Here is a 23,011-nt window from a genome sequence, read left to right on the forward strand (position 1 = left end):
TTGCAGTGTCATCAATAAGTGTACTGTGGCTAACCTCCCTAGATGTGGACGGAAAAGAAAAACTGACGAGGGATTTCAACGAAAGATTGTGCGGATGGTGGATAAGGAACCTCGACTACCATCCAAACAAGTTCAAGCTGTCCCGCAGTCTGAGGGTACCACAGTGTCAATCCGTATTATTTGTCGGCATCTGAATCAAAAGAGACTCTATGGTAGGATACCCAGGAAGACCCCACTTCTGTCCCAGAGACATAAAAAAGCCAGGCTGGAGTTTGCCAACACTTACCTGAGAAAGCCAAAAACGTTTTGGAAGAATGTTCTCTGGTCAGATGAGACAAGAGTAGACCTTAGTTGAAAATTTTCTTTTATTTCAGACATAGAGTTAATGGTTTCAATTACCTGACATGTTTCGGCGGAGATTTTCGCCTTCATCAGAGTGTCACCGGTGTTAGTGTGACGAGTCTTCTTATCAGGTGATGGATGAGGGCGTGACTCACCTGTCAGATTGGCGCGCGAGTGTTATGTACTTAAATTTATATGTTTACTTGAATGCATTATGTAGCCTTTTATTATAGTCAAAGCAATCATGAATTCACATTCTGGTTAGTTTTAACATTTATCATTTGGTGTCTTAAGAGTAAGCTCAGTTATCTTAGTCCTTTGAAGACCACAAAGGTGTAACATGAACACCCCTCAGTCTACTCAAGTCTTTGTTCATCTAAACAGGGAAAGTCACAAGACAACCCCCAGAACTGTTCCTTGTTGACCAATGGTTTGAATGAGTAAACACCCACTAGATTGTAAAATGTGAGGTATATATTGGAGTCAGATTCTGAAATGTGTGTGCATCATTCTTCATTCATTAAAACATGTGTTTATTGTTTGACCGCACTCTGAGACTCTCAGTATTTGTGTGTCGACTCCGTTTTTATGTACGCCTCCAAAACAGAAAAAGAATGCACTAGTGACGGGATCTGTCGTTCACTTGAGTAAACGAATCCATTCCGGATCGTTCAGTAAAAAGATTCGTTCAAACGAATCGTTCAACGAATCATTCGCCCCCCTCATCTCCCTCCCCGTCCAAATGAATCGTTCGGTTACTGAACGGGAAGTGACGTTGCCGAACGAATCACCAAAGACCGCTTCGCAGTATAACTGAACGGGAAGTGACATTGCTTGGTCCCTCCCTCTCTTGCACATTGACCACTCGTCGTAGTTTCAATAATGAGTGACAGGCAATGTCATTCTGCTTTCACAGACAGCCTCGTCTCCCTCCCTCCCGCTGCTGCAAAAGCGAGGGAGAACTTTCGCGTCGTCTGTCCTAGTTCTATGGGCTCAAAATCATGGCTCGTGCTTGCATTTCGATTTAGGACACGGTTAAACATTTTCCTTTTGTGGGAGGAGTGGGGGTTTGGGGTCGGGGGCGCAAGGACTTTCTTTAGCATGTTCTCGATCACATATACAATGCTGCTGCTAGCCTGCTACCAGCCAACGCAGCATGCTTGCTGTCACGAAAATAAAAATAAATCGAAAGTTTAATTTCTAAATGGAACGACCAACACATCATATTTACCTCTCGCTCTGTTGTATTTTTGTTTTCATGCTCATCACTATTATTTTTAGTCACTATTGTTAAAACTATAAGTGTAAATAGCTAGTTTTCGAATGTGCTGCTCTGAAATAAAGACAATACTGTATTTTGATATTTGACAGTTTAATTGCAAATCAGTATTAAGATGATCGTATTGAATTTTTGCACTGGTATTAATAAATAAAATAATCCGGTCAGCTCCCCTGTCGTCCCCGCATCTCAGATCGTCAAATGCTGACGAGAAATGGTTGTTTGCTCTTTACGATGTCGCCTTTCTACCCTTATTAGTCTGTTAAGAAAAATGTAGACATATTGCGACATCTCCCGTGTCCGCGTGCGTTGTTTTGGGGCGCTTGAGTAGTGCATGATGGACGGATTGACATAATTTGTCAAACCAACCAACACCTGACACGGGGAAAAAAATAAAACACTCGGAAAAAAATGACATGTATATACAGTTTCATTGCAAATCAGTATTATGGTGATCGTATTGACGTTTTGCACTGGTATTAATAAATAAAATAATCCGGTCAGCTCCCCTGTCGTCCCCGCATCTCAGATCGTCAAATGCTGACGAGAAATAATTGTTTGCTCTTTACGATATCGCCTTTCTACTCTCATTAGTCTGTTAAGAAAAATGTAGACATATTGCGACATCTCCCGTGTCCATGTGCGTTGTTGTGGGGCGCTTGAGTAGCACATGATGGACGGATTGACATAATTTGTCAAACCAACCAACACCTGACACGGGAAAAAAAAAATAAAACACTTGGAAAAAATGGACATGTATATACCGTTTCATTGCAAATCAGTATTATGGTGATCATACTATTCTTTTTTTCTGTGCACATATGAGGTAAATATCGCTGCCATGAAGCCTCCATATAGTGACAGTTCTTTGCCCCCTTCATTGCTGTCACGCGACCGCAGCTCAGCTTTTGCTTGCCTCGTAGCTACCCGTGTTTTAAATTACTGTAAATTTGATAGTATGTCGTAATAGGTAGTCCCGAGTCTGTTGAGAAAAGTAGTACACTAAACCATGCTCGCTAGATTTGTGTGGTGTTTTTGTCTTTTTGAGCTGCATTTGATAGGCTCCACGTTAACAAATATGTGACAAAGTCCTTTCCTTTCATTTTTTGATTCGTTCACCGCATAGTCATTACTGGAAAGTCACGTTAGCAGCAAGCTAGGTCAGGAACCGGAGGACCGAGTCACTGAACGGGAAGTGACAAAACTCAGTCTTGCCCCCTTGCCTGCACGCTGGCTGCTTATTGGCCACACGTGGAAGTGAGTGACATACGCCCTGATTCTGTTTCCGGTCCCTCCCCTGCCCGCGATGAGGCTGGCGTCTGATTGGTCGTGTGCGATGTCAGAAGACGCTGTCGCTTGCTCAACGCCCTCCCACGCAGTGAACAAGCACCAACTTCATAGAACGAATCAGTGCAGATGGTGATTAGTTCGGTCTCGTTCACTCAAACAATTCGTTCAAAAAGAACGAATCGTTCGCGACCGATACAACACTAGAATGCACGGCGTTGAAGATACGAGGTCGAGAGCCAACACCAACACGAGTCACGCCCACTGCTGACCATTCACTCTTCCAAGACTCTGGTCCAGGTAGTTGAGAGCATGTACGCCCCCTCGTCCCTGTTGATGGTCAACGTATAGTTTTCAGAGGGGAAAAAAACGAGGCCTTCAAGGAATAAAACACGGTCTCCAGTCAAACATGGCGGAGGTTCCCTGATGTTTTGGGGTTGCCTCTGGGACTGGACTGCTTGACCGTGTGAATGGCATTATGAAGTCTGAAGACTACCAACAAATTTTGCAGCATAATGTAGGTGTGAGAAAGCTGGGTGTGCCTCAGAAGTAATGGGTCTTCCAGCAGGACAATGACCCAAAACACACTTTAAAATGCACTAGAAAGTTGTTTGACAGAAAACACTGGAGACTTCTAGCAATGAGTCCAGACCTGAATCACATAGAACACCTGTGGAGGGATCTGAAAAGGGCAGTTTGGAGAAGGCACCCTTCAAATCTCACAGACCTGGAGCAGTTGGCCAAAGAAGAATGGTCTAAAATTGCAACAGAGCATTGTAAGAATTTCATTGATGGACAGAAGTGGTTGTTCACAGTTTTCTAGAGGTTGTGCTACCAAGTATTAGGCTGAGGGTGCCAATACTTTTGTCTGGCCCATTTTTGGAGTTTTTTTGTAAAATGATATAGATTTTTTTTTCATTCTCTTTTGTGTTTTTAAATGCAAGCAAAATCAATGAAGATATTACTACCAAAGCATTTGTAATTGCAATAATTTTCTCTGGGATAAATTGAGCATCATCTGACAGAATAGCAGGGGTGCCAATACTTTTGGCCAGCATTGTATGTGACAACTTAATACACTGGAATAATCTACCCATCTTACTACAAATCAGGTTTTCAATGATCCCATTTAATACCTCTCAAAAATGGTTTCAAGACCTAGACTCAGCCATCACAAAATTCTACTTTAAGAACAAGAAAAACAGAATTAGCTTCTCCAACTTGCAGAGAAACAAACTAGAGGGGGGTTTAGATGCTCCAAATTTTCAACACTATTATACTGCAAATTAAATGCAATACCTCATTAAGTGGTTACATCGTAACACTGAACAACAGTCAAGGGCAAGGCTAGAATTGGAGCAAAAAGACTGCAATCAAATACAACTGGCAACCCTTCCCTTTATTAGTCCAAATATCAAGCAACATAGCAGCTTCAACAATCCAATGATAGCATGTACCTTAAAAGCCTGGTGCAAAGGAATGGAAATTATGCATTCACAATTAGCACCGTGTAAATTTTCCCCAATCGGGGACAACCCAGACTTTGGAGTTAATAAAACTTTTTTTTTTTTTTTTTGTAGCACATAGGAGGAAATGGAAATAAACCATTTACAACATTTGTTTAAAGTGTCAGGATTTGCGAACGCGAAAACAAGGTTGGACTCACAACAGACAACCAACGACTGAGGGAATCGTACAAGGGTTTATTAAATACAAACCAAAACACACGCGATCGCGGTAAAAAGGGGAAATAACAAAACGGGTCCGTGACAGGAGGTCGACGGGGATCAGTAACCAAACGCGAAGGTAAACCAAGGTAGTAGGCAGAGAGCCAATAAAACAACTTAAATACACTCACGTACCTGCACAAGGTAGAGGCATACAAAACTAAAGCGACAGGCGACCAAAACCCACGGCAGAGGCGTAATTACAAAAATAACAAGCTACTCGAATGACAAGGATGGCGAATGGCGACCAGCAAGGAAAATATCTCGGCGTCCTTCCAGTGGATCACCTGCTTCTTTATACTGTTGTTGATGAACTGCAGGTGCGACGTCGGGAACGCCCCCACAGCCGGCTCTGCAACAACACAAAATCTGACCAGGAGCAGAACGTGACATAAAGAAAGTATATTCATGCCCCTCCCTCTAAAAAAACTACAAGATTTCCAAATCAGAGGGGTCAATTTCCTTCAAAACAGTAAAATCAGGGCAGCCATCAAAAGCAAATTCACTGACACTAATGGGTACTTTATATCCTTTTGTAAATAAAATGGTAAACATCCATCCTCAACAACAAAAAAATACTTTCAGAAGTGTATATAAAGCGTTCTCATGTAACAACTCTACTTGTCTACCAATCGAAAAATGGAGTAACAAACTTTTGGTAACATTAGATAATAATTACTGGTCCCACATTTGTAAAAACATATTTTCAATGACTAAGAATAAGAACCTTCAACTTATACAGTTTAAAATACTGCAGAGATGGCATGTTACTCAGCCTAATATGTACAAAATGGGGTTTTCCCAATCCGATGAATGTTCAAACTGTAACAAAGATACTTTGGATGCGTACTTGCATGCTTTTTGGCAATGTAAACCAGTGCAACAGTTCTGATCCCTTTTGAACTGGAGGATTCCACAGTCTCCAAATCTTTGTCTGCTTGGCGATCTGAATACAAATGTAAACAAGTGCAACAGTTCTGATCCCTTTTGAACTGGAGGATTCCATAGTCTTCAAATCTTTGTCTGCTTGGCGATCTGAATACAGTGAATATCTCAAATAGTCAAGCCCGTCCACTACTGTCAAGTTTAATGATAGCCAAAAAACAATATTGTTGGATTGGAAAAACAAACAAAATATTAACACGAACCAATGGCTAAATCTAATCATTGAATATATAACAGAGAAAATATCTGCAAAACAGACAAATAAAATAGACAGGTATGAACAACAATGGGAAACAGTTAAAAAAGCTTATGACTATTACTTAAAATAATAACACTTTACAGCTCACTTGTTAATGCCGTTAATAACCATCTACTAAACTTTGAAGAAACGCAAATAAGTTGATGTCAGGGTGTGGCAGGGACATCGAGGACCCAAATGCAGGGAAATGGGGAGGCAAGGCAAGGGGGAGGTGAACTCAAAGTGGTTTTAATAATAAACAAAAGTCCAAAAAGCTAAAGTTCAACACGAACTCAAGGAGAACAAAAGACTGGGAATCAACTTATTTCGGGCAGCAACATAAGGGCTTGGACACGCGGAAAGACAATGACCAAACAAGAACAGACAGCACATGGGGGACTTAATTACAGACGTGGGGTAACGAGACAATGAGACACGGGTGGTTGATACAAGAGGCAGCGGATTGGTCAAGACACAAGGAGCAGGCCACAAAAGGTGAAATCAATAATTACATCGACAAGAAACACTTGGGCACAAACTGAATAGCCTTAACTCGTGCCATGACAGTTGAAGGTACAGAAATTTGATGTGATTTTTTAAAATATCCAATTTTTGTACCTCTAGATTGTTCCACTCATAGGCTTTTCTGTGTGCTGTAACTTTACCAAAGAAACACCACAGATGAAATGTTGCTCATTTTGTTTAATGCACAAACACACATGCTAACCCTACCTATAAGGCATCATAACAAACTGTTAGCAAGCGCTTAACAAGTCAATAATACATCATTTATTTACAGTTTAGTAATTATATATTAACTAGTTATAACGGGTAGTTATTATAAATAAAGTGTTACCCAAATGATTTATTTGCTGCGTCATCTGTAGGTGAATGGCGAGATAGTGTAAAGCGCTTTGAGCGCCTTGAAAGGTGGAAAAGCGCTATATAAGTATAACACCATTTACCATTTACATTCGGATTTGAACAGACCGCTATTATTTTTGTTCAAAGATTATTCGCTAATACAGGAGACGCTTTTTTTTTTTTTTTAATCATTATTTAATTACAGGTAGCTTATTTTATTTAGTAGCTGTCGAATAAAACTACATGGAGACAAACACATTTTGAAATGAATAAAAAATGGCTAAAACTAATCAGTATTTTAGTTTAAAAAAGACAAACACTAAAAGGGATGCCAAATACAACACTGCTCTACAGAATACAATCATCCTGTGTGCAAAATCTGATGGAGCTGGCATGAATGACAGGCAAATCAGTCATTGGCCACTGCTTCTCACACCAACACACACAGGTGTTTCTTAATCAAATCCTTTATAGAGTGAATCCTTGACCACAAACTGAGCAGGAAAAAGGTTTTTCTCCAGTGTGGGTTCTTGTGTGCGTTTTCAAAAGTGTTGCTTTAGAGTGAATCTTTGACCACAAACTAAGCAGGAAAAAGGCTTTTCTACAGTGTGCGTTCTTTAGTGTCTTTTTAAGGTTTCTTTTACAGCGAATCCATGACAACAAACTTAGCAGGAAATAGGTTTTGCTCTTGTGTGAGTTCTTCTGTGTCTTTTTAAGGTTTGCTTTTCAGTGAATCTTTGACCACAAACTGAGCAGGAAAAAGGTTTTTCACCAGTATGGATTCTTGTATGGATTTTCAGGTATTGCTTTCGAGCGAATGCATGACCACAAACTGAGCAGGAAAAAGGTTTTACGCCGGTGTGGGTTCTTGAGTGTTTCATTATGTAGCTCTTGTGACTGAATTTTTTTCCACAAACTGAGCAGGAAAAAGGTTTTTCGCCAGTATGGGTGCTTGTGTGTCTTTTCAAGTGTTGCTTTTGAACGAATCCTTGACCACAAACTGAGCAGGAAAAAGGTTTTTCGCCAGTATGGGTTCTCTTATGTATTTTTAAGGAGCTCTTGCAGCTAAATCTTTGACCACAAACTGAGCAGGAAAAAGGTTTTTCGCCAGTGTGGGTTCTTGTGTGTATTGTCAAGTATCGCTTTTCAGCGAATCTTTGATCACAAACTGAGCAGGAAAAGGGTTTTTCACCGGTGTGGGTTCTTGTGTGTCTTTTCAAGTGTTGCTTTTGAACAAAATCTTGACCACAAACTGAGCAGGAAAAAGGTTTTTCGCCAGTATGTGTTCTTTTGTGTATTTTCAAGGAGCTCTTGCAACTGAATCCTTGACCACAAACTAAGCAGGAAAAAGGTTTTTCACCAGTGTGGGTTCTTTCGTGTATTTTTAAGGAGCTCTTGCAACTGAATCCTTGACCACAAACTGAGCAGGAAGATGGTTTTTCACCAGTATGGGTTTTCGTGTGTCGTTTTAAGGATTCCTTCCTTGCGAATCTTTGACCACAAACTGGGCAGGAAAAAGGTTTTTCGTCAGTGTGGGTGTTTGTGTGTATTTTTAAGGTGCTCTTCTGAGTGAATCTTTGACCACAAACTGAGCAGACGAAAGGTTTTTCACCAGTGTGGCTCCTCATATGCGTATGACAAGTATATTTATTAGCAAAGGTTTTCCCACACTGAGAGCATTTGCAGAGTTTGTCGTCATGGAGAGATTTTTTATGACAATCATCATTGTCAGTTGAGTGTGACGTGGTGCCATTTCTGTCTGATGGAGTGATGAAAATGTCAGTATGCAATCCTTCTGTTGAGCTGCTGCTGCAGCTGCTCGGAGGCTCCGCCCCTCTGCTGGCCTCACCATCATCACTCTTCAAGGGCTCATCAGTCGAGCAGCTGATACGTTCCTCCTCTTTAACACATGGCAGCTCCTCCTCCTCCTCCTCCTCCTTTTTGATTGGGAGTTGCTTTTCTTTCTCCTTCTGTTGAAAGGGCTCTGGTTCCTCCTCTTTAATTTGGGGGAGCTCCTCCTCCTCGATTGGGAGTTGCTCTTCTCTCTCCTTCTGTTGACAGGGCTCTGGTTCCTCCTCTTTAATTTGGGGGAGCTCAACATCCTCCTCTTTAACGCCAGGAGATTCTGGCTCCTGCCACTCAGTAACTAGGAATTTTCTGAAACCTGCAAGACATAAAAAAAAACCATTGAAATATTTTATGGATTTGAAATCAAATCAAACTGCCATGTGGTCCTCCTTTTCCTCACAGTAAAACCATTGTCTTGAAATAGATAATAGGCAAAATAATGAACCGACACATTGACATCTATCTAGAAGATTGTATGCTTGTTCAATGCTTGTTGTATGCTAAAAATATGCGCAGCCTTTGTTAACATGAGGTGTAAATTGAAACGCCAGCCACCTGAGTGACCAAAATTACAAAGAATAAGACAGTTGCTGAATGCAGATGCCCTGACACGGATTTTGTTGTTACAAGGAAGTACTACAAGCTGTTTTTCACCTAGTTAGATTATTGTTATGGTGTTATGAGCTCATCGCACATGTAATTACAATATAAACACAAATAGTATGTCATATTGATCGCGTGGGTGGGTGGATGGATGGATGGATAAAAAACAACCGGTAATTATGTAACGAATCAGGTTCAGTTGTTGCGGATGTGTTTTGCGTGGTGTACCTGAATGTACATCATGGCTGAGAGAGAGCGTTGCATTACAGTTTTTACTTTCACTTTTCATGTTCTGTTGTTGGCATCAGCTGAGGCTAGGGGTGTAACCGTACACAAAAATCTCGGTTCGGTATGTACAGTGCCTTGCAAAAGTATTCGGCCCCCTTGAACCTTGCAACCTTTCGCCACATTTCAGGCTTCAAACATAAAGATATAAAATTTAAATTTTTTGTCAAGAATCAACAACAAGTGGGACACAATCGTGAAGTGGAACAAAATTTATTGGATAATTTAAACTTTTTTAACAAATAAAAAACTGAAAAGTGGGGCGTGCAATATTATTCGGCCCCCTTGCGTTAATATTTTGTAGCGCCACCTTTTGCTCCAATTACAGCTGCAAGTCGCATGGGGTATGTTTCTATCAGTTTTGCACATCGAGAGACTGACATTCTTGCCCATTCTTCCTTGCAAAACAGCTCGAGCTCAGTGAGGTTGGATGGAGAGTGTTTGTGAACAGCAGTCTTCAGCTCTTTCCACAGATTCTCGATTGGATTCAGGTCTGGACTTTGACTTGGCCATTCTAACACCTGGATACGTGTATTTTTGAACCATTCCATTGTAGATTTGGCTTTATGTTTTGGATCATTGTCCTGTTGGAAGATAAATCTCCGTCCCAGTCTCAGGTCTTGTGCAGATACCAACAGGTTTTCTTCCAGAATGTTCCTGTATTTGGCTGCATCCATCTTCCCGTCAATTTTAACCATCTTCCCTGTCCCTGCTGAAGAAAAGCAGGCCCAAACCATGATGCTGCCACCACCATGTTTGACAGTGGGGATGGTGTGTTCAGGGTGATGAGCTGTGTTGCTTTTACGCCAAACATATCGTTTTGCATTGTGGCCAAAAAGTTCGATTTTGGTTTCATCTGACCAGAGCACCTTCTTCCACATGTTTGGTGTGTCTCCCAGGTGGCTTGTGGCAAACTTTAAACAAGACTTTTGATGGATATCTTTGAGAAATGGCTTTCTTCTTGCCACTCTTCCATAAAGGCCAGATTTGTGCTGTGTACGACTGATTGTTGTCCTATGGACAGACTCTCCCACCTCTAGGGATGGGAATCGAAATCCGATTCCAATTCGGAACCGGTTCCGAGTGTTTCGAGGCCTCGACATCACAATGAAAAAGCCTTAACGATCCCTTTAACGATTCCTAAAGACGCATATTGCGTCGTGACTTGTGTTGTTGTCCAGACGCATCAAACTAGCATGGCGCCAAGAACCACTCGCTCCAAAGTTTGACTACACTTCACCAGGAAAGAGTGTGAAAATGAAAGGTGACGACGGGTAAGCACGAGCATTGCAGCCATAAACATAACAATGACAGCACGTAGGTTCAAAGGCTCGAAAGTGTGTCTTCACTTCACGAGGAAAAATTACAACAAAGCGACTTGCAGTCATTGCAAGTCCCGGCTATACAGCTAGCTAAACTCCCAAATGACGATGCAGAAGACGTTGGTATAATTTGCTGACTTTATTCAACCATCACTTGAAGAGTGACACAAAGAATAGAAATGAAACAAATCAATTTCGTCCCCAATAACAAACAGGTTTGCATCAACGTAAATCAGCGATGATTAGCTGCTAATAACAGTATGGTTAGCATTCGTTCGCTAGCATTAGCACATCGTTCAAACCACTACACAACTGGATTTAAGTGTCCGATCGCGAGTGGAAACACAACAACAACAACACAAAAGATGATACATACAGGCGTTGCCTCTGTAGATATTAACATTAACAAAGAAGTAGGCTCGTAGAAGTGTTTCCCTCTCTCACTCACTTGGATGCGGCATTTCTTCTTTGGGTGTATGCGCGCTCCAGTAGTCCTCAAACTGCGGCCCGCGGCCCAAATACGGCCCGCCTCCACATTTGGTCCGGCCATTTTGAATTTTTTTTTTTTTCCCTCAATCGTGTTATTTATTTTCTGGCCTTTTCCTTGAAGAATTCAGAGAGGGTTATTTGGTTATTATCTATTTAATTAATAGTGTTTTTATTATTAATTAGTATTATTATTATAAAGAATCCAGAAAGGGTTATTTGATTGTGGCTTCTGAAAAACAATAATTTTTTACATTTATGCACTTCTGCAATCGTCACACTTTTTCTGTAACAAACTGACCCCGGCCCCTCATCAGAGAAGGGAAAAGTTATGTGGCCCTCACAGGAAAAAGTTTGGGGACCCCTGCTTTAACACATATTGCCAAAGGCAGAACAAAAACCTATCTGCCAATGTATACCAATATTTTTTATTTCTATTAGATAAATGTTTCAGTAAAATGTTACACATTCTTGTGTATTTGCCACTTATTGCCACAGTTAACATTGAGGCTTTGGGCCTCTTTTGATCTCGTTGAGAGTTTGTAAGGTTGTGACTTCTGATTAAACAAACTCGATGCCAATCAAAACGTTTGTTCTTTTTCCCCAAATTAGAATCGATAAGAGAATCGATAAAGAATCGAATCGTTAAGCAATATCGATAATGGAATCGGAATCGTAAAAATCCTATCAATTCCCATCCCTACCCACCTCAGCTATAGCTCTCTGCAGTTCATCCAGAGTGATCATGGGCCTCTTGGCTGCATCTCTGATCAGTTTTCTCCTTGTTTGAGAAGAAAGTTTGGAAGGACGGCCCGGTCTTGGTAGATTTGCAGTGGTCTGATGCTCCTTCCATTTCAATATGATGGCTTGCACAGTGCTCCTTGAGATGTTTAAAGCTTGGGAAATCTTTTTGTATCCAAATCCGGCTTTAAACTTCTCCACAACAGTATCTCGGACCTGCCTGGTGTGTTCCTTGGTTTTCATAATGATCTCTGCACTTTAAACAGAACCCTGAGACTATCACAGAGCAGGTGCATTTATACGGAGACTTGATTACACACAGGTGGATTCTATTTATCATCATCGGTCATTTAGGACAACATTGGATCATTCAGAGATCCTCACTGAACTTCTGGAGTGAGTTTGCTGCACTGAAAGTAAAGGGGCCGAATAATATTGCACGCCCCACTTGTCAGTTTTTTATTTGTTAAAAAAGTTTAAATTATCCAATAAATGTTGTTCCACTTCACGATTGTGTCCCACTTGTTGTTGATTCTTGACAAAAAAATTAAATTTCATATCTTTATGTTTGAAGCCTGAAATGTGGCGAAAGGTTGCAAGATTCAAGGGGGCCGAATACTTTTGCAAGGCACTGAACCTCGGTTTTGAGGTCACAGTTCGGTTCATTTTCGGTACAGTAAGAAAACAAAATGCAAAATATAAATGTGCGAGTTGTTTATTACACACTTTTGTGCTTTCAACAATAGGAACATTAGCCTATATAAAGCTAGAATTCTGCTCAAAAAGTAGCGTGTATTTAAAGATAATCCAACAACAATTTGCCTTTCAGACCCCGCGTAATGGTCAGCATTAAAGTTATTAGTTCCTACTTGTTTTGTTGTGGTAGGAGGTTTTTGTATTGAGCACGGGGCCGTGTTGGTTATTATTATAGCAGAGAAGACAGCAGTAAATCAACAAAGACAAGTCAACTGTGCCCCGATCTACGACTCAAGAGAGCTGGTGGACTCAAAAAGTAGGTTACGATTTCATATTAGTTTGAAAATCGACCGGATGCACAGTATTTTTACACGAGTGACTTCCGGCCCGATCCTAGCTACCAGTAGTAGTACTGACGGAGTATTTTCACGTGGGTCGCGTTGAGCCGCTTTTGGGACACATCTAATACGCGGCCGCACTGCGACTGGTGTGCATTGGCTAATTGACTCTAACGCCCGCGTTTCACTGCGTTCTCGCGGCGGCCACGTTGTCGCGCCGTTGACGTTTCTGGGTTATACTGTCCTACCGTGTTGGTCCTCATTACAGTAGAGAAGACGGAGTAAATATAATCTACACAAAGAAACTGTAACCCGATCGACTCACAGCCTCGAAAAGTCAAGGTTATATTACATCAGAAACTTGTTCGGTACGCGTCCGTTCCGAACCGAGCACCACGTACCGAAACGGATCAATACTATTAGATGTACCGTTACACCCTTAGCTGAGGCGGACAGTAGGTGTGTTGTGTTGCACAAGTTCAGAAATAAATTATTTAAAACCTGACGAAACTGGTGATTTCTCTGGTGATGTTACAACACGGTTTCCTTACATATTAAATATTGTGGCGCACCGCCACACCAAAATAAAAGCCGCCACGCCGTGCAAAAGAGATTTTTTTTTTTAAGGCCGTTTCAAACTAGCTACAGCCTAGTGTGAAAGGTTCAGCGGTAACCTATTTATTGTGTATTGTAAATATGTATTGTGTATAGGAGTCCCTAACTGAGCGCGGCCACCTTAAGTGACGATCAGACGGGGAGCTATGACGTAGAGGGAAGCGAGGAGGAGAACGGGCGAGCATGTCGCGGAAGCCCGGTTATTTTGTTATTGTTTTTCTTCATTATTGCTGCCACAATAAAGTGGGTAACCCAATACAGACTCCTCTCCTAGCGCCCCACCCCAAGTCTCATTTAGATGGACCTCCTCATGTTCCCTTACTCCACTGCATCTCTACAAACTGGAATTCCTTCTGCTAATACCCATCATTAGTCCTGATGCATCTATTGCCTGTCCATCCTGGGAGTGGATCTCTCCTGATTGTGGTTCTCCCCAAGGTTTCTCTTTTCCCATGGTTTTTTTTAGTTTTTCATTGCCCCCATGGAGAGTCTAAGGATGGGGGATGCCCAGGACTTGGACTCATTCGTCTACTGTATCTGACTAAATGACTCTGTAAAGCCCTCTGAGACAAACCTGTTTTGATATGGGGCTATAAAAATAAAATTAATTTGAATTGAAATTGAACTCCCCATCCGGGGCATTACAGTATTTTGGATTGGACTTTTCGGCGAAAGTGAGCAGTGGACGGCCATCTTGGACGGAACGGCAAGTTTGAATTAAATTGCGTGGAGAGGCGGGCAGAGCGCCGCCGTGTTAATATCAAAAAACGCATTCAATAGCAGAGGGGCAGGCTTACTTACATCTGTGCTATCAGGCTGTTTCGGAAGACAGATATACACAATCACGGCGAACAAAAACTTGATGTATGCGCTTTTTTATCCAAGTTTCACAAGCTCTGGGACACTCGAAAATGACTCTCATACTTATCCTTGCTGAGCTAGTTGGTACCTTGATGTGCATTTGTGTGGAAATGTAGTTCACGAACAACAACAACAACAACAAAATAACTATTCACCTTCTCACCAAAAATAGTAAAAGTCTTTACAAGGCAATTAGAATTTCCCCCTACTCCTTGAAATGGATCCGTTACAAGGGTGTAGGTTTGGTCTCAATATTGGTAGGGACGATATGACAGCATAACCTGCATGTACACTTTTTGCTGGGGACGGGACATTATAAAACCAAACAGATCAGGTGAACGGGGGTCAGGGCTACATTTCTCACCAATATGAACCTAATTAATTGATAGGCTAAATGATCAACGCAAAATAATTCTGTATTGACTTGTACCAACTTTCACACTGCTAGTTTATAACGTTTTAATGATTAATCTGATGATTTTTCTTAAATCTATTCGAATCATTTTCTCCATCTTGTTTTGCGTGTTAAAGACTATTTAACAGATTAATGGGTCAGATTATTTAATTTACTTTAGGTAAATATTACCATTTGTTCTTATTAAGCCCATACATCTAAAGTTTGGTCATTTTTCACCAAAATCAAGGCGGGGAATGATTTCAATTAATGTTTTGAACAATATCACTTCTTGAAAGAACATTTCTGACGGAAAAAAAAAAAAAAAATTAAGATTAAATATACTCACTTTTTGCCTAAAATAAGTGTGTTAAGATTATTTTCAGAAAGCTGTTTTTTTATTTCAAGAAATCTGAGTAAAATTTACTTGAAGCACTTGCAGGTAATTTCACTTATTTCTAGAAGATTTACACTGAAAACAAGGGAATTTAACTAGTCATCAGCCAATCAAACGTACGTTTGGGGGGGGGGGGATGGTGTCATTGTAAGTCTGAACATAATGAAAGTAATTCACTCAATAATGGTGGGGTCAATTCTATCCTTACAAAACATGTGAAGACAATCTAAATGACCTCTATAACTTAAGTCATTATATAATGCAAATAAGGTTGCCTAAAAGTTGGTGGGGACAATTTGAGCATTCTGAAAAGTTCCTAGTTTTATGTCCCTAACGTCCTTATGCAAACCTACGCCATTGGTCCATTAACAGAAGGACTAGTATTGTGTTAATGTAGTACATATTAGGGCTAAATAAAACGAAAAAGTAGGATTACGACATGTAAGTAGTACTATTGCTACAAGAAAATAAAAGTCGTATTATTATGTAGGGTAATGTAGCCGTAATCAGCAATGCATTTTATGTACATGTACTGTAGCTGAGAGCTACATTAGCCGGGCTAATGAAATATTTCAAACAGATCTTTGTTATGGTTCTTCTTGGGAAACAAAATGTGAAGAAAAAAAAAATTGTCATGATATGACGCAATTTTGTCGTGGCACGACATGGTGAGGCGGTCCGACTCCAATGCAGCCAACCACTGCAGCTTCAAAAAAATTCAAGGGGAAACCCTGAGCTCCATTGTCATTTTGATTAGAGAACGTGGAAATCGGAAGTCGCAAGCAGAAATGTGGAAGTAACTCAGAAACTTGTCCATAAAAATTCTCGTGGTTAGTTACTTTCAACACTACTTACGCTGCGCCATTTCAAATATCGTGCGGCCATCTTCAAACACATGCCGAACACTATCACTCTGCACACATCGTCAAAATAAAACACCATCCATAGCAATAGACCATTCCTAATGCTTAAGTCTTCATTTGTTTACCTGTATTTAACAGTATTTCGTAGGGGTGTAACGGTACACAAAAATCTCGGTTCGGTACGTACCTCGGTTTTGAGGTCACGGTTCGTTCATTTTCGGTACAGTAAGAAAACAAAATGCAAAATATAAATATGCTAGTTTATTACACACTTTTCTGCTTTCAACGATAGAAACATTACATTAGTCTATACAAAGCTAGAATTCTGCTCAAAAAGTAGCGGGTATTTAAAGATAATCCAACAACAATTAGCCTTTCAGACCCCGCGTATTGGTCAGCTTTCTTTCTGAAAGAAAAAAGTCCTGTGCTAAAGAGAAAAGCAATCCCAATGACAAAGATTTTAACATGTATTTTACAAATGAAATGTCTCAATGAAACTTTTTTTTCTTATGAACGGTTTTCAAAAGCTTTATTGGTGGATTTTCTCAAGTTAAAGCGCCACACAGAAATTAATACATTTAATTGCGTAAGCAGGATGTGTGTATTATTCTTATTATTTAATTACAGGTGTTTTAGCTCATTTCAATTTATTTTATTTGAATGTGCTATTATTTATTTTATTATGTGTTCATATTTTACAAATGTGATGTAGTATTCATTTATATTGTATATTTTATGTTGTATAAGTTTAGTTCGTATGTGAATATTAGTTCCTACTTGTTTTGTTGTGGTAGGAGGGTTTTGTATTGAACACGGGGCCGTGTTGGTTATTATTATAGCAGAGAAGACAGCAGTAAATCAACAAAGACAAGTCAACTGTTCCCCCATCTACCACTCAAGAGATCTGATGGACTCAAAAACTAGGTTACGATTGCATATTAGTTTGAAAATCGACCGGATCCACCGTATTTTTACACGAGTGACTTCCGGCCCAATCCTAGCTATCGGTAGTAGTATTGATGCAGGAGGGCCACGTCTTGCGTCAAATAATAAACTCTGTCATTATTTTCGCGTGAGTCGCGTTGAGCCGCTTCTGGGATGCATTTAACACGCGGCCGCACTGTGACTGGTGTGCATTGGCTGATTGACTCTAACGCCCGCGTTTCACTGCGTTCTCGCGGCGGCCACGTTGTCGCGCCGTTGACGTTTCTGGGTTATACTGTCCTACCGTGTTGGTCCTCATTATAGTAGAGAAGACGGAGTAAATGTAATCTACACAAAGAAACTGTAACCCGATCGACTCACAGCCTCGAAAAGTAAGGGTTATAGTATGTCAGAAACTCATTCGGTACGCGTCCGTTCCGAACCGAGTACTACGTACCGAAACGGTTCAATACTATCACATGTAACGTTACACCCTTAGTATTTCGGGTCACTATGAAGTTTCTCAGTGTACTAGTATTTATTGACAAATGCCATCATGCACCGTTCCTCGTAACTGCCTCTTTCTCTCCCTCCACTTCCGCATTAAAGTCTCTCCGCGCTGCCAGTTCCCAGGAGACTAGCGCCTGTGTTGTACACCGGTAATTGCACGTAAAATATATATATATATACATGTATATATATATCATGTAATTACTTGAAACAAAGCAAAACGTTTAGATGGAAGGAAATCTTTCCATTTGCCAACAATAGTCAAGTTGATGCCGTGGCGCAAACCTTGCGGCGGTTAATGAGTCTATTTCACGGCTACTAAGTAAGCATTCATTCCTTCATTTTCCATGCCGCTCTTCCTAACGAGGGTCGCAAAGGTGCTGGAGTCTACCCCAGCTAACTCCGGGCAGTAGGCGAGGTACACCCTGAGTTTGTTACCAGTCAATCTCAGGCCACAATGAGACATACAACCATTCACGCACACATTCATACCTACGGACAATTTAGAGTGTTCAATCAGCCTACTACGCATGTTTTTTGGGATGAAGGAGGAAACCAGAGACCCCGGAGAAAACCCACGCAGCCTGGCATACGAGCTAACTACTCGGCCACCGTACCGCCGACTAAGTAAGCAAAGCCCCGATATGAAAAAGGAATGAAAAACGCTATATTAGACTGAATGACTTTTCCTTACTTATGAGAATGTACCGTATTTAATTTCTGCCTCATCTAAAGAAAAAAAAAAGCTTGGGACAACCTTGAACGTGTATAAACTCTTTCTCCTCCTCTTTGATGCATGGCGACTCTTCCTCCTCCACCTTGATGTTTGCAGACTCCTGGTGCTCAGGAAGATGAGCTTGGCTGACATCTGCAAGACCAAGACCACAAACACATAGGCCAAGTCTTATTTCATTTGCAAACTAATGTCAGGCAAACTGCAAAGTCAAAAGGCATTTAAAAAGAAAAAAGCACAAATGCAAATTGCCACAACACAAATGCCATTTCCAAAGGCTTCGCAGAAGAAAAAAGCACGCATGGTAATCGGCCAAAGCACGATTGAAAATAGCCCACAACATGAATGAAATGGCTCGCAACACGAATAAAAAAGGACAACCTGGAAGTAGGAACAAGGCCAAAATAAATACACAGGTTCCAGTTGGGGTTGGTCATCATTTGAAATTGAACGATTCTGTTTCCGATTTCACGTTTCGATTCAGGTTTTGAACGATTCACAATTCCGATTCTTTTAAGAGGCAGGGATACAAAAAAAAAGGCAGGGTCAAAAAAATTGCATGGTTTATATTAAAGTCTTAACTTCTCGATGATTTGTTTAATTATATGAACTTCTCACAGGGCTAATTTTAACTTATATGTATATAAATATCAGTCTTTGAACTTGAGCAATTTTTTTCCACTCGGTGGTCAGGGCATCGAAACATGGAATCGCAATTTAAAAATTTGAACGATTCCGGGAGCATCGGAGTGATCCAGTTCCCATCAATGCTCAATGCCCAACCCTAGTTCCAGTGGACACAAATTGGGAGTGAAGTGAATAAGTAACAAGCATCAAGTAGCAATGTAGTGCAACAGTGCATACAGTATATGACAATTTACAGTACTCAGCACTAATACAAGGAAAAGGTTTGCATTGGGACGTTAGGGACATAACCCCAGGAACTTTTCAGGATGCTCAAATTGTCCCCACCAACTTTAAAACAACCTTATTTACCTTATTTCCATTATATAATGACATTAGTCACGTAGGTCATTTAGATTGTCTTCCTATACAGTGGGGAGAACAAGTATTTGATACACTGCCGATTTTGCTGGTTTTCCCACTTGCAAGCCATGTAGAGGTCTGTAATTTGTATCATAAGTTCTCTTCAACTGTGAGGGACGGAATCCAGAAAATCACATTGTATAATCTTTAAATAATAAATTTGTATTTAACTGCATGAAATAAGTATTTCATACAATACCAACTAGTAAATATTTCGGCTCTTAGTTCTTTTTTAAGAACCCCTCCTGCACCTGTTTGAACTTGTTACCTGTATAAAAGATACCTGTTCACATGCTCAAAAAAACTCCAACCTCTCCACAATGGCCAAGACCAAAGAGCTGTGTAAGGACATCAGGGATAAAATAATAGACCTGCACAAGGCTGGGATGGGCTACAGGAAAATAAGCAAGCAGCTTGGTGAGAAGGTAACAACTGTTGGGGCGATTATTAGAAAATGGAAGAAGTTCCAAGTTGACGGTCAATCTGCCTCGTTCTGGGGCTCCATGCAAGATCTCACCTCGTGGGGCATCACTGATCATGAGGAAGGTGAGGGATCAGCCCAGAACTACACGGCAGGACCTGGTCAATGACCTGAAGAGAGCTGGAACCACAGTCTCGAAGAAAACCATCGGAAACACATTACGCCGTCATGGATTAAAATCCTACAGCGCACGCAAGGTCGCATTGCTGAAGCCAGTGCATGTCCAGACACGTCTGAAGTTTGCCACTGACCATATGGATGATCCAGAGGAGCAATGGGAGAAGGTCATGTGGTCGGATGAGACCAAAATTGAACTTTTTAAATGATGAAACAGTTTTAAAACTTTAACATGTCGTAAGTAGACAGAAGGGAACTAATGCCAAAACGGGAGCAATTTTAACAACTTTGACAGTTGATTCACAACAATAAACGATTTCCAAACATAGCAAAGGTTACTATGTGTGTGTTTTTTTTTTTTTTTTAATGAAAAATAAAATAAACATGAAAGGTAACTAATTACATACAAATTTATTTTGTATTGAACGTTTAGCATATTAATTAATTAGGTTAATATTACTGAGAAATGTAGCCCTGACCTCCATTCACCCTATTTGTTCGGTCTTATTAATATCCCATCCCCAGCAAACATTGTTCATGCCGGTTATGCTGTTATATCGTCCATACCAATGTTGAGACCAAACCTACACCCTTGTACAAGGAGGCAGATGGTTGACCTGATATGATAGTGCAAAAGGCAGTTTATGCATGATATTGTTGTAACTGCAAAAATGCTATAATGTAAGTGTGCAAATATTGCCTATGTCGTACCCAAATTGAGACACACCTCTGAGAACAATTTACTAAGCGAGTAGCAGTTAGCAGTGCAACGACTGTGACATTTCCGTTCAAACTTGAGTTGAGTGTGGTGACAGCTCTTGGAAAGAAACGCTCTCTAAGTGTTTATTTTGGTTGTTATGGTCCTGTAGCGCCTGCCAGAGGACAACAGGTTGAAGTGGTGGAAGCTGGGGTGTGTCTTTTAAGATGCTCCTTGCTCTTCCTAAGCATTGAAAGTTGTAGATGGTGGACAAGGGAGGAAGCGGGCCTATTTTCAAAATTCAAATATTTTCAAAACCAAAGCTGCTAGCGACCTAAAACCAAAACAGGCACCTCCCTTAGGCAAGTAGGAGTCTCCATGAGCAGCGACATCAAAAAATTCAAAGTTGTTCCCTAATAAAATCCCAATTAATTATTTTTCTATACAAGTATAAGAAATCTTAAAGGGATCCTCTATTTTTAAGACAAGTAATTCTTAAAACATAAATGTTAGTATGAGTTATAATAATTTGATATTAAACCCCAGTGATAGGTCACCATTCTTGTTAGGTCGCAGTGCGTGACGTCACTGGCCCAGAATGCCGAAATTCCAGCTTGTCACTCGTTAGCTTTCCCAACATGTCGTCAGTTCTACCCTTCCTATTTGAACCAGATCTGAAAAGTGAAGAGCAGGACAGCACTGTCGGTCGTTCAAAAGACGAGCTTCAGGGAAAAATGTGTGCAGCAAATACCTGATAAGACAAAAGTTGGGCAAAACTGGTGATGCGAGAGTCTTGTTGGGAACTCCGGTTGGGAGCGAGAGTGCATGCTGTTGGGATTCGGGAACTTCGGTTTTATTAGCAGATATGCAAGGTAAGCATATTGCATTTTCAAACGTTTTCCCAATATAATTATGTAGATTGTTAGCATCCAGAGCTGTCGTGTGCTTTACATACAGTACAGGCCAAAGAGCACACCTTGTGTAATCCAGGTCTTGTACATTGTAAATTGGTAGATAGGATACATGTATAAAAGTACCAGAAAGGGGAGAAGCTTCCACTTATGCATGTTTATTCACAAAAAATAATATTTCCACCTTGACCACTCTTCACTCGGGAGCTCAGCAGTACGCAAACACGTTTGTAAGGTCCACGTCAGAGTCACTGTAGCGTGCCATAGTGCTTTAATTATTTAGTATGATTTGGGGAAAACTCCCACGAAGAATAGTCAACAAAAAAGATAGCAATACTAATCCAAATCCGCGTTTTTTTACTCACTCGAAGATCCAGGAATTAGACCGATCCCATGGCAATAAGGCAGCCGCGATTAGGCCGTCGATTCCACGAAATAGACTAGATCCAAAAAGCCGTTGTGGGACCGACGAATAAAAATAAATGGACAGATCCAAAACCATTATTGCAGACGCGATGGGACCCTTACTTGGATCCAGGAAAAATGTTCGGGCACCAGTTGTAATGCGTGGTGGGTAGGATACATGCATACAGGGACCAAAAACGGGGAGAAGCTTCCACTTATGCACATTTATTCACTAAAAATAATAATTCCACCTTGACCACTCACTTCACTCCCCTTTTTTCCTTTTGACTGGAAATCGCATCCAAAAACAGCACATCGTGGCATTTTACTTCGCGAGTTTAGGCAGCAATAAGCAATTGTTGAACACGCTGCACATTTGGAAAGATACCAATTAAGTCATCACTGCGAGCCCGCAAACCATGGCGCCAACTAACGGTCAAAATATGGACTAAATATTATAAAATATTGCCATTGATTTAACATTTTATGTGTTTCTAACAACATATTTTAGTACAAGAGAACAATTATGGTTTATTAGCGCCTACATGTATTTAAATCAGAGGATCACTTTAAAATCACTATAAAATTCTCAAATTTGACGCTACATGCATACAAATCACCAAATGCAGAGATAATCACCTAGATTTTCAGGATCAATAGCAATATTTTACATAGCAACTTATTTTTTTTCAACAGCAAATAAATCACTCACTTTTCACATCAGAAACTTAATACATGATGAAAGCATGCAGAATCGTCTGAATTTTACTCAACAAAAGCACAATTTGCATTTTTCTATATACAATCACAACTTATTTAGGTTGAATTCCACGATTGTGTAAGGATACAAAATCCAACATGGCGGCCGTCACAAAACAGAGAGCTTTTTAAGTTGAAAATTTCTTGTAAACAAATGCTTAAATCCCAGAATTTCTACAGATATGAACGTAGAAAAGTCTAGGTTCTTGGTTAAAAGCAAAAAAAAAAACGGGCAGTTATCGTTCATTTTACGTAAGTATTTCAGGAAAAGTTACGGTATTGTATAATCCAACATG

At 40.5% G+C, this 23,011-nt stretch overlaps 1 protein-coding gene across 2 annotated transcripts in view; it reads right to left on the reverse strand.

Annotated features, from left to right (window-relative positions):
- Positions 1–2,653: 2,653 nt before the first annotated feature.
- Positions 2,654–23,011, reverse strand: part of LOC130906410 (gastrula zinc finger protein XlCGF57.1-like) — a 121,283-nt gene continuing 100,925 nt past the window's right edge. The window contains exons 2-3 of one of the 2 annotated variants that reach the window (XM_057820735.1): positions 18,323–18,433; positions 2,654–8,846 (exon numbers count right to left, since the gene is read on the reverse strand). In XM_057820735.1, the coding sequence (XP_057676718.1) occupies positions 7,348–8,846; positions 18,323–18,433 (1,610 nt within the window). In that variant the 3' untranslated portion in view covers positions 2,654–7,347. The remainder of the gene's footprint in view (positions 8,847–18,322; positions 18,434–23,011) is intronic. The other variant, XM_057820737.1, reaches the window with a different exon arrangement.

This window comes from Corythoichthys intestinalis, chromosome 18 (genome assembly GCF_030265065.1).
Source record: "Corythoichthys intestinalis isolate RoL2023-P3 chromosome 18, ASM3026506v1, whole genome shotgun sequence".
Taxonomy (NCBI): Eukaryota; Metazoa; Chordata; class Actinopteri; order Syngnathiformes; family Syngnathidae; genus Corythoichthys; species Corythoichthys intestinalis.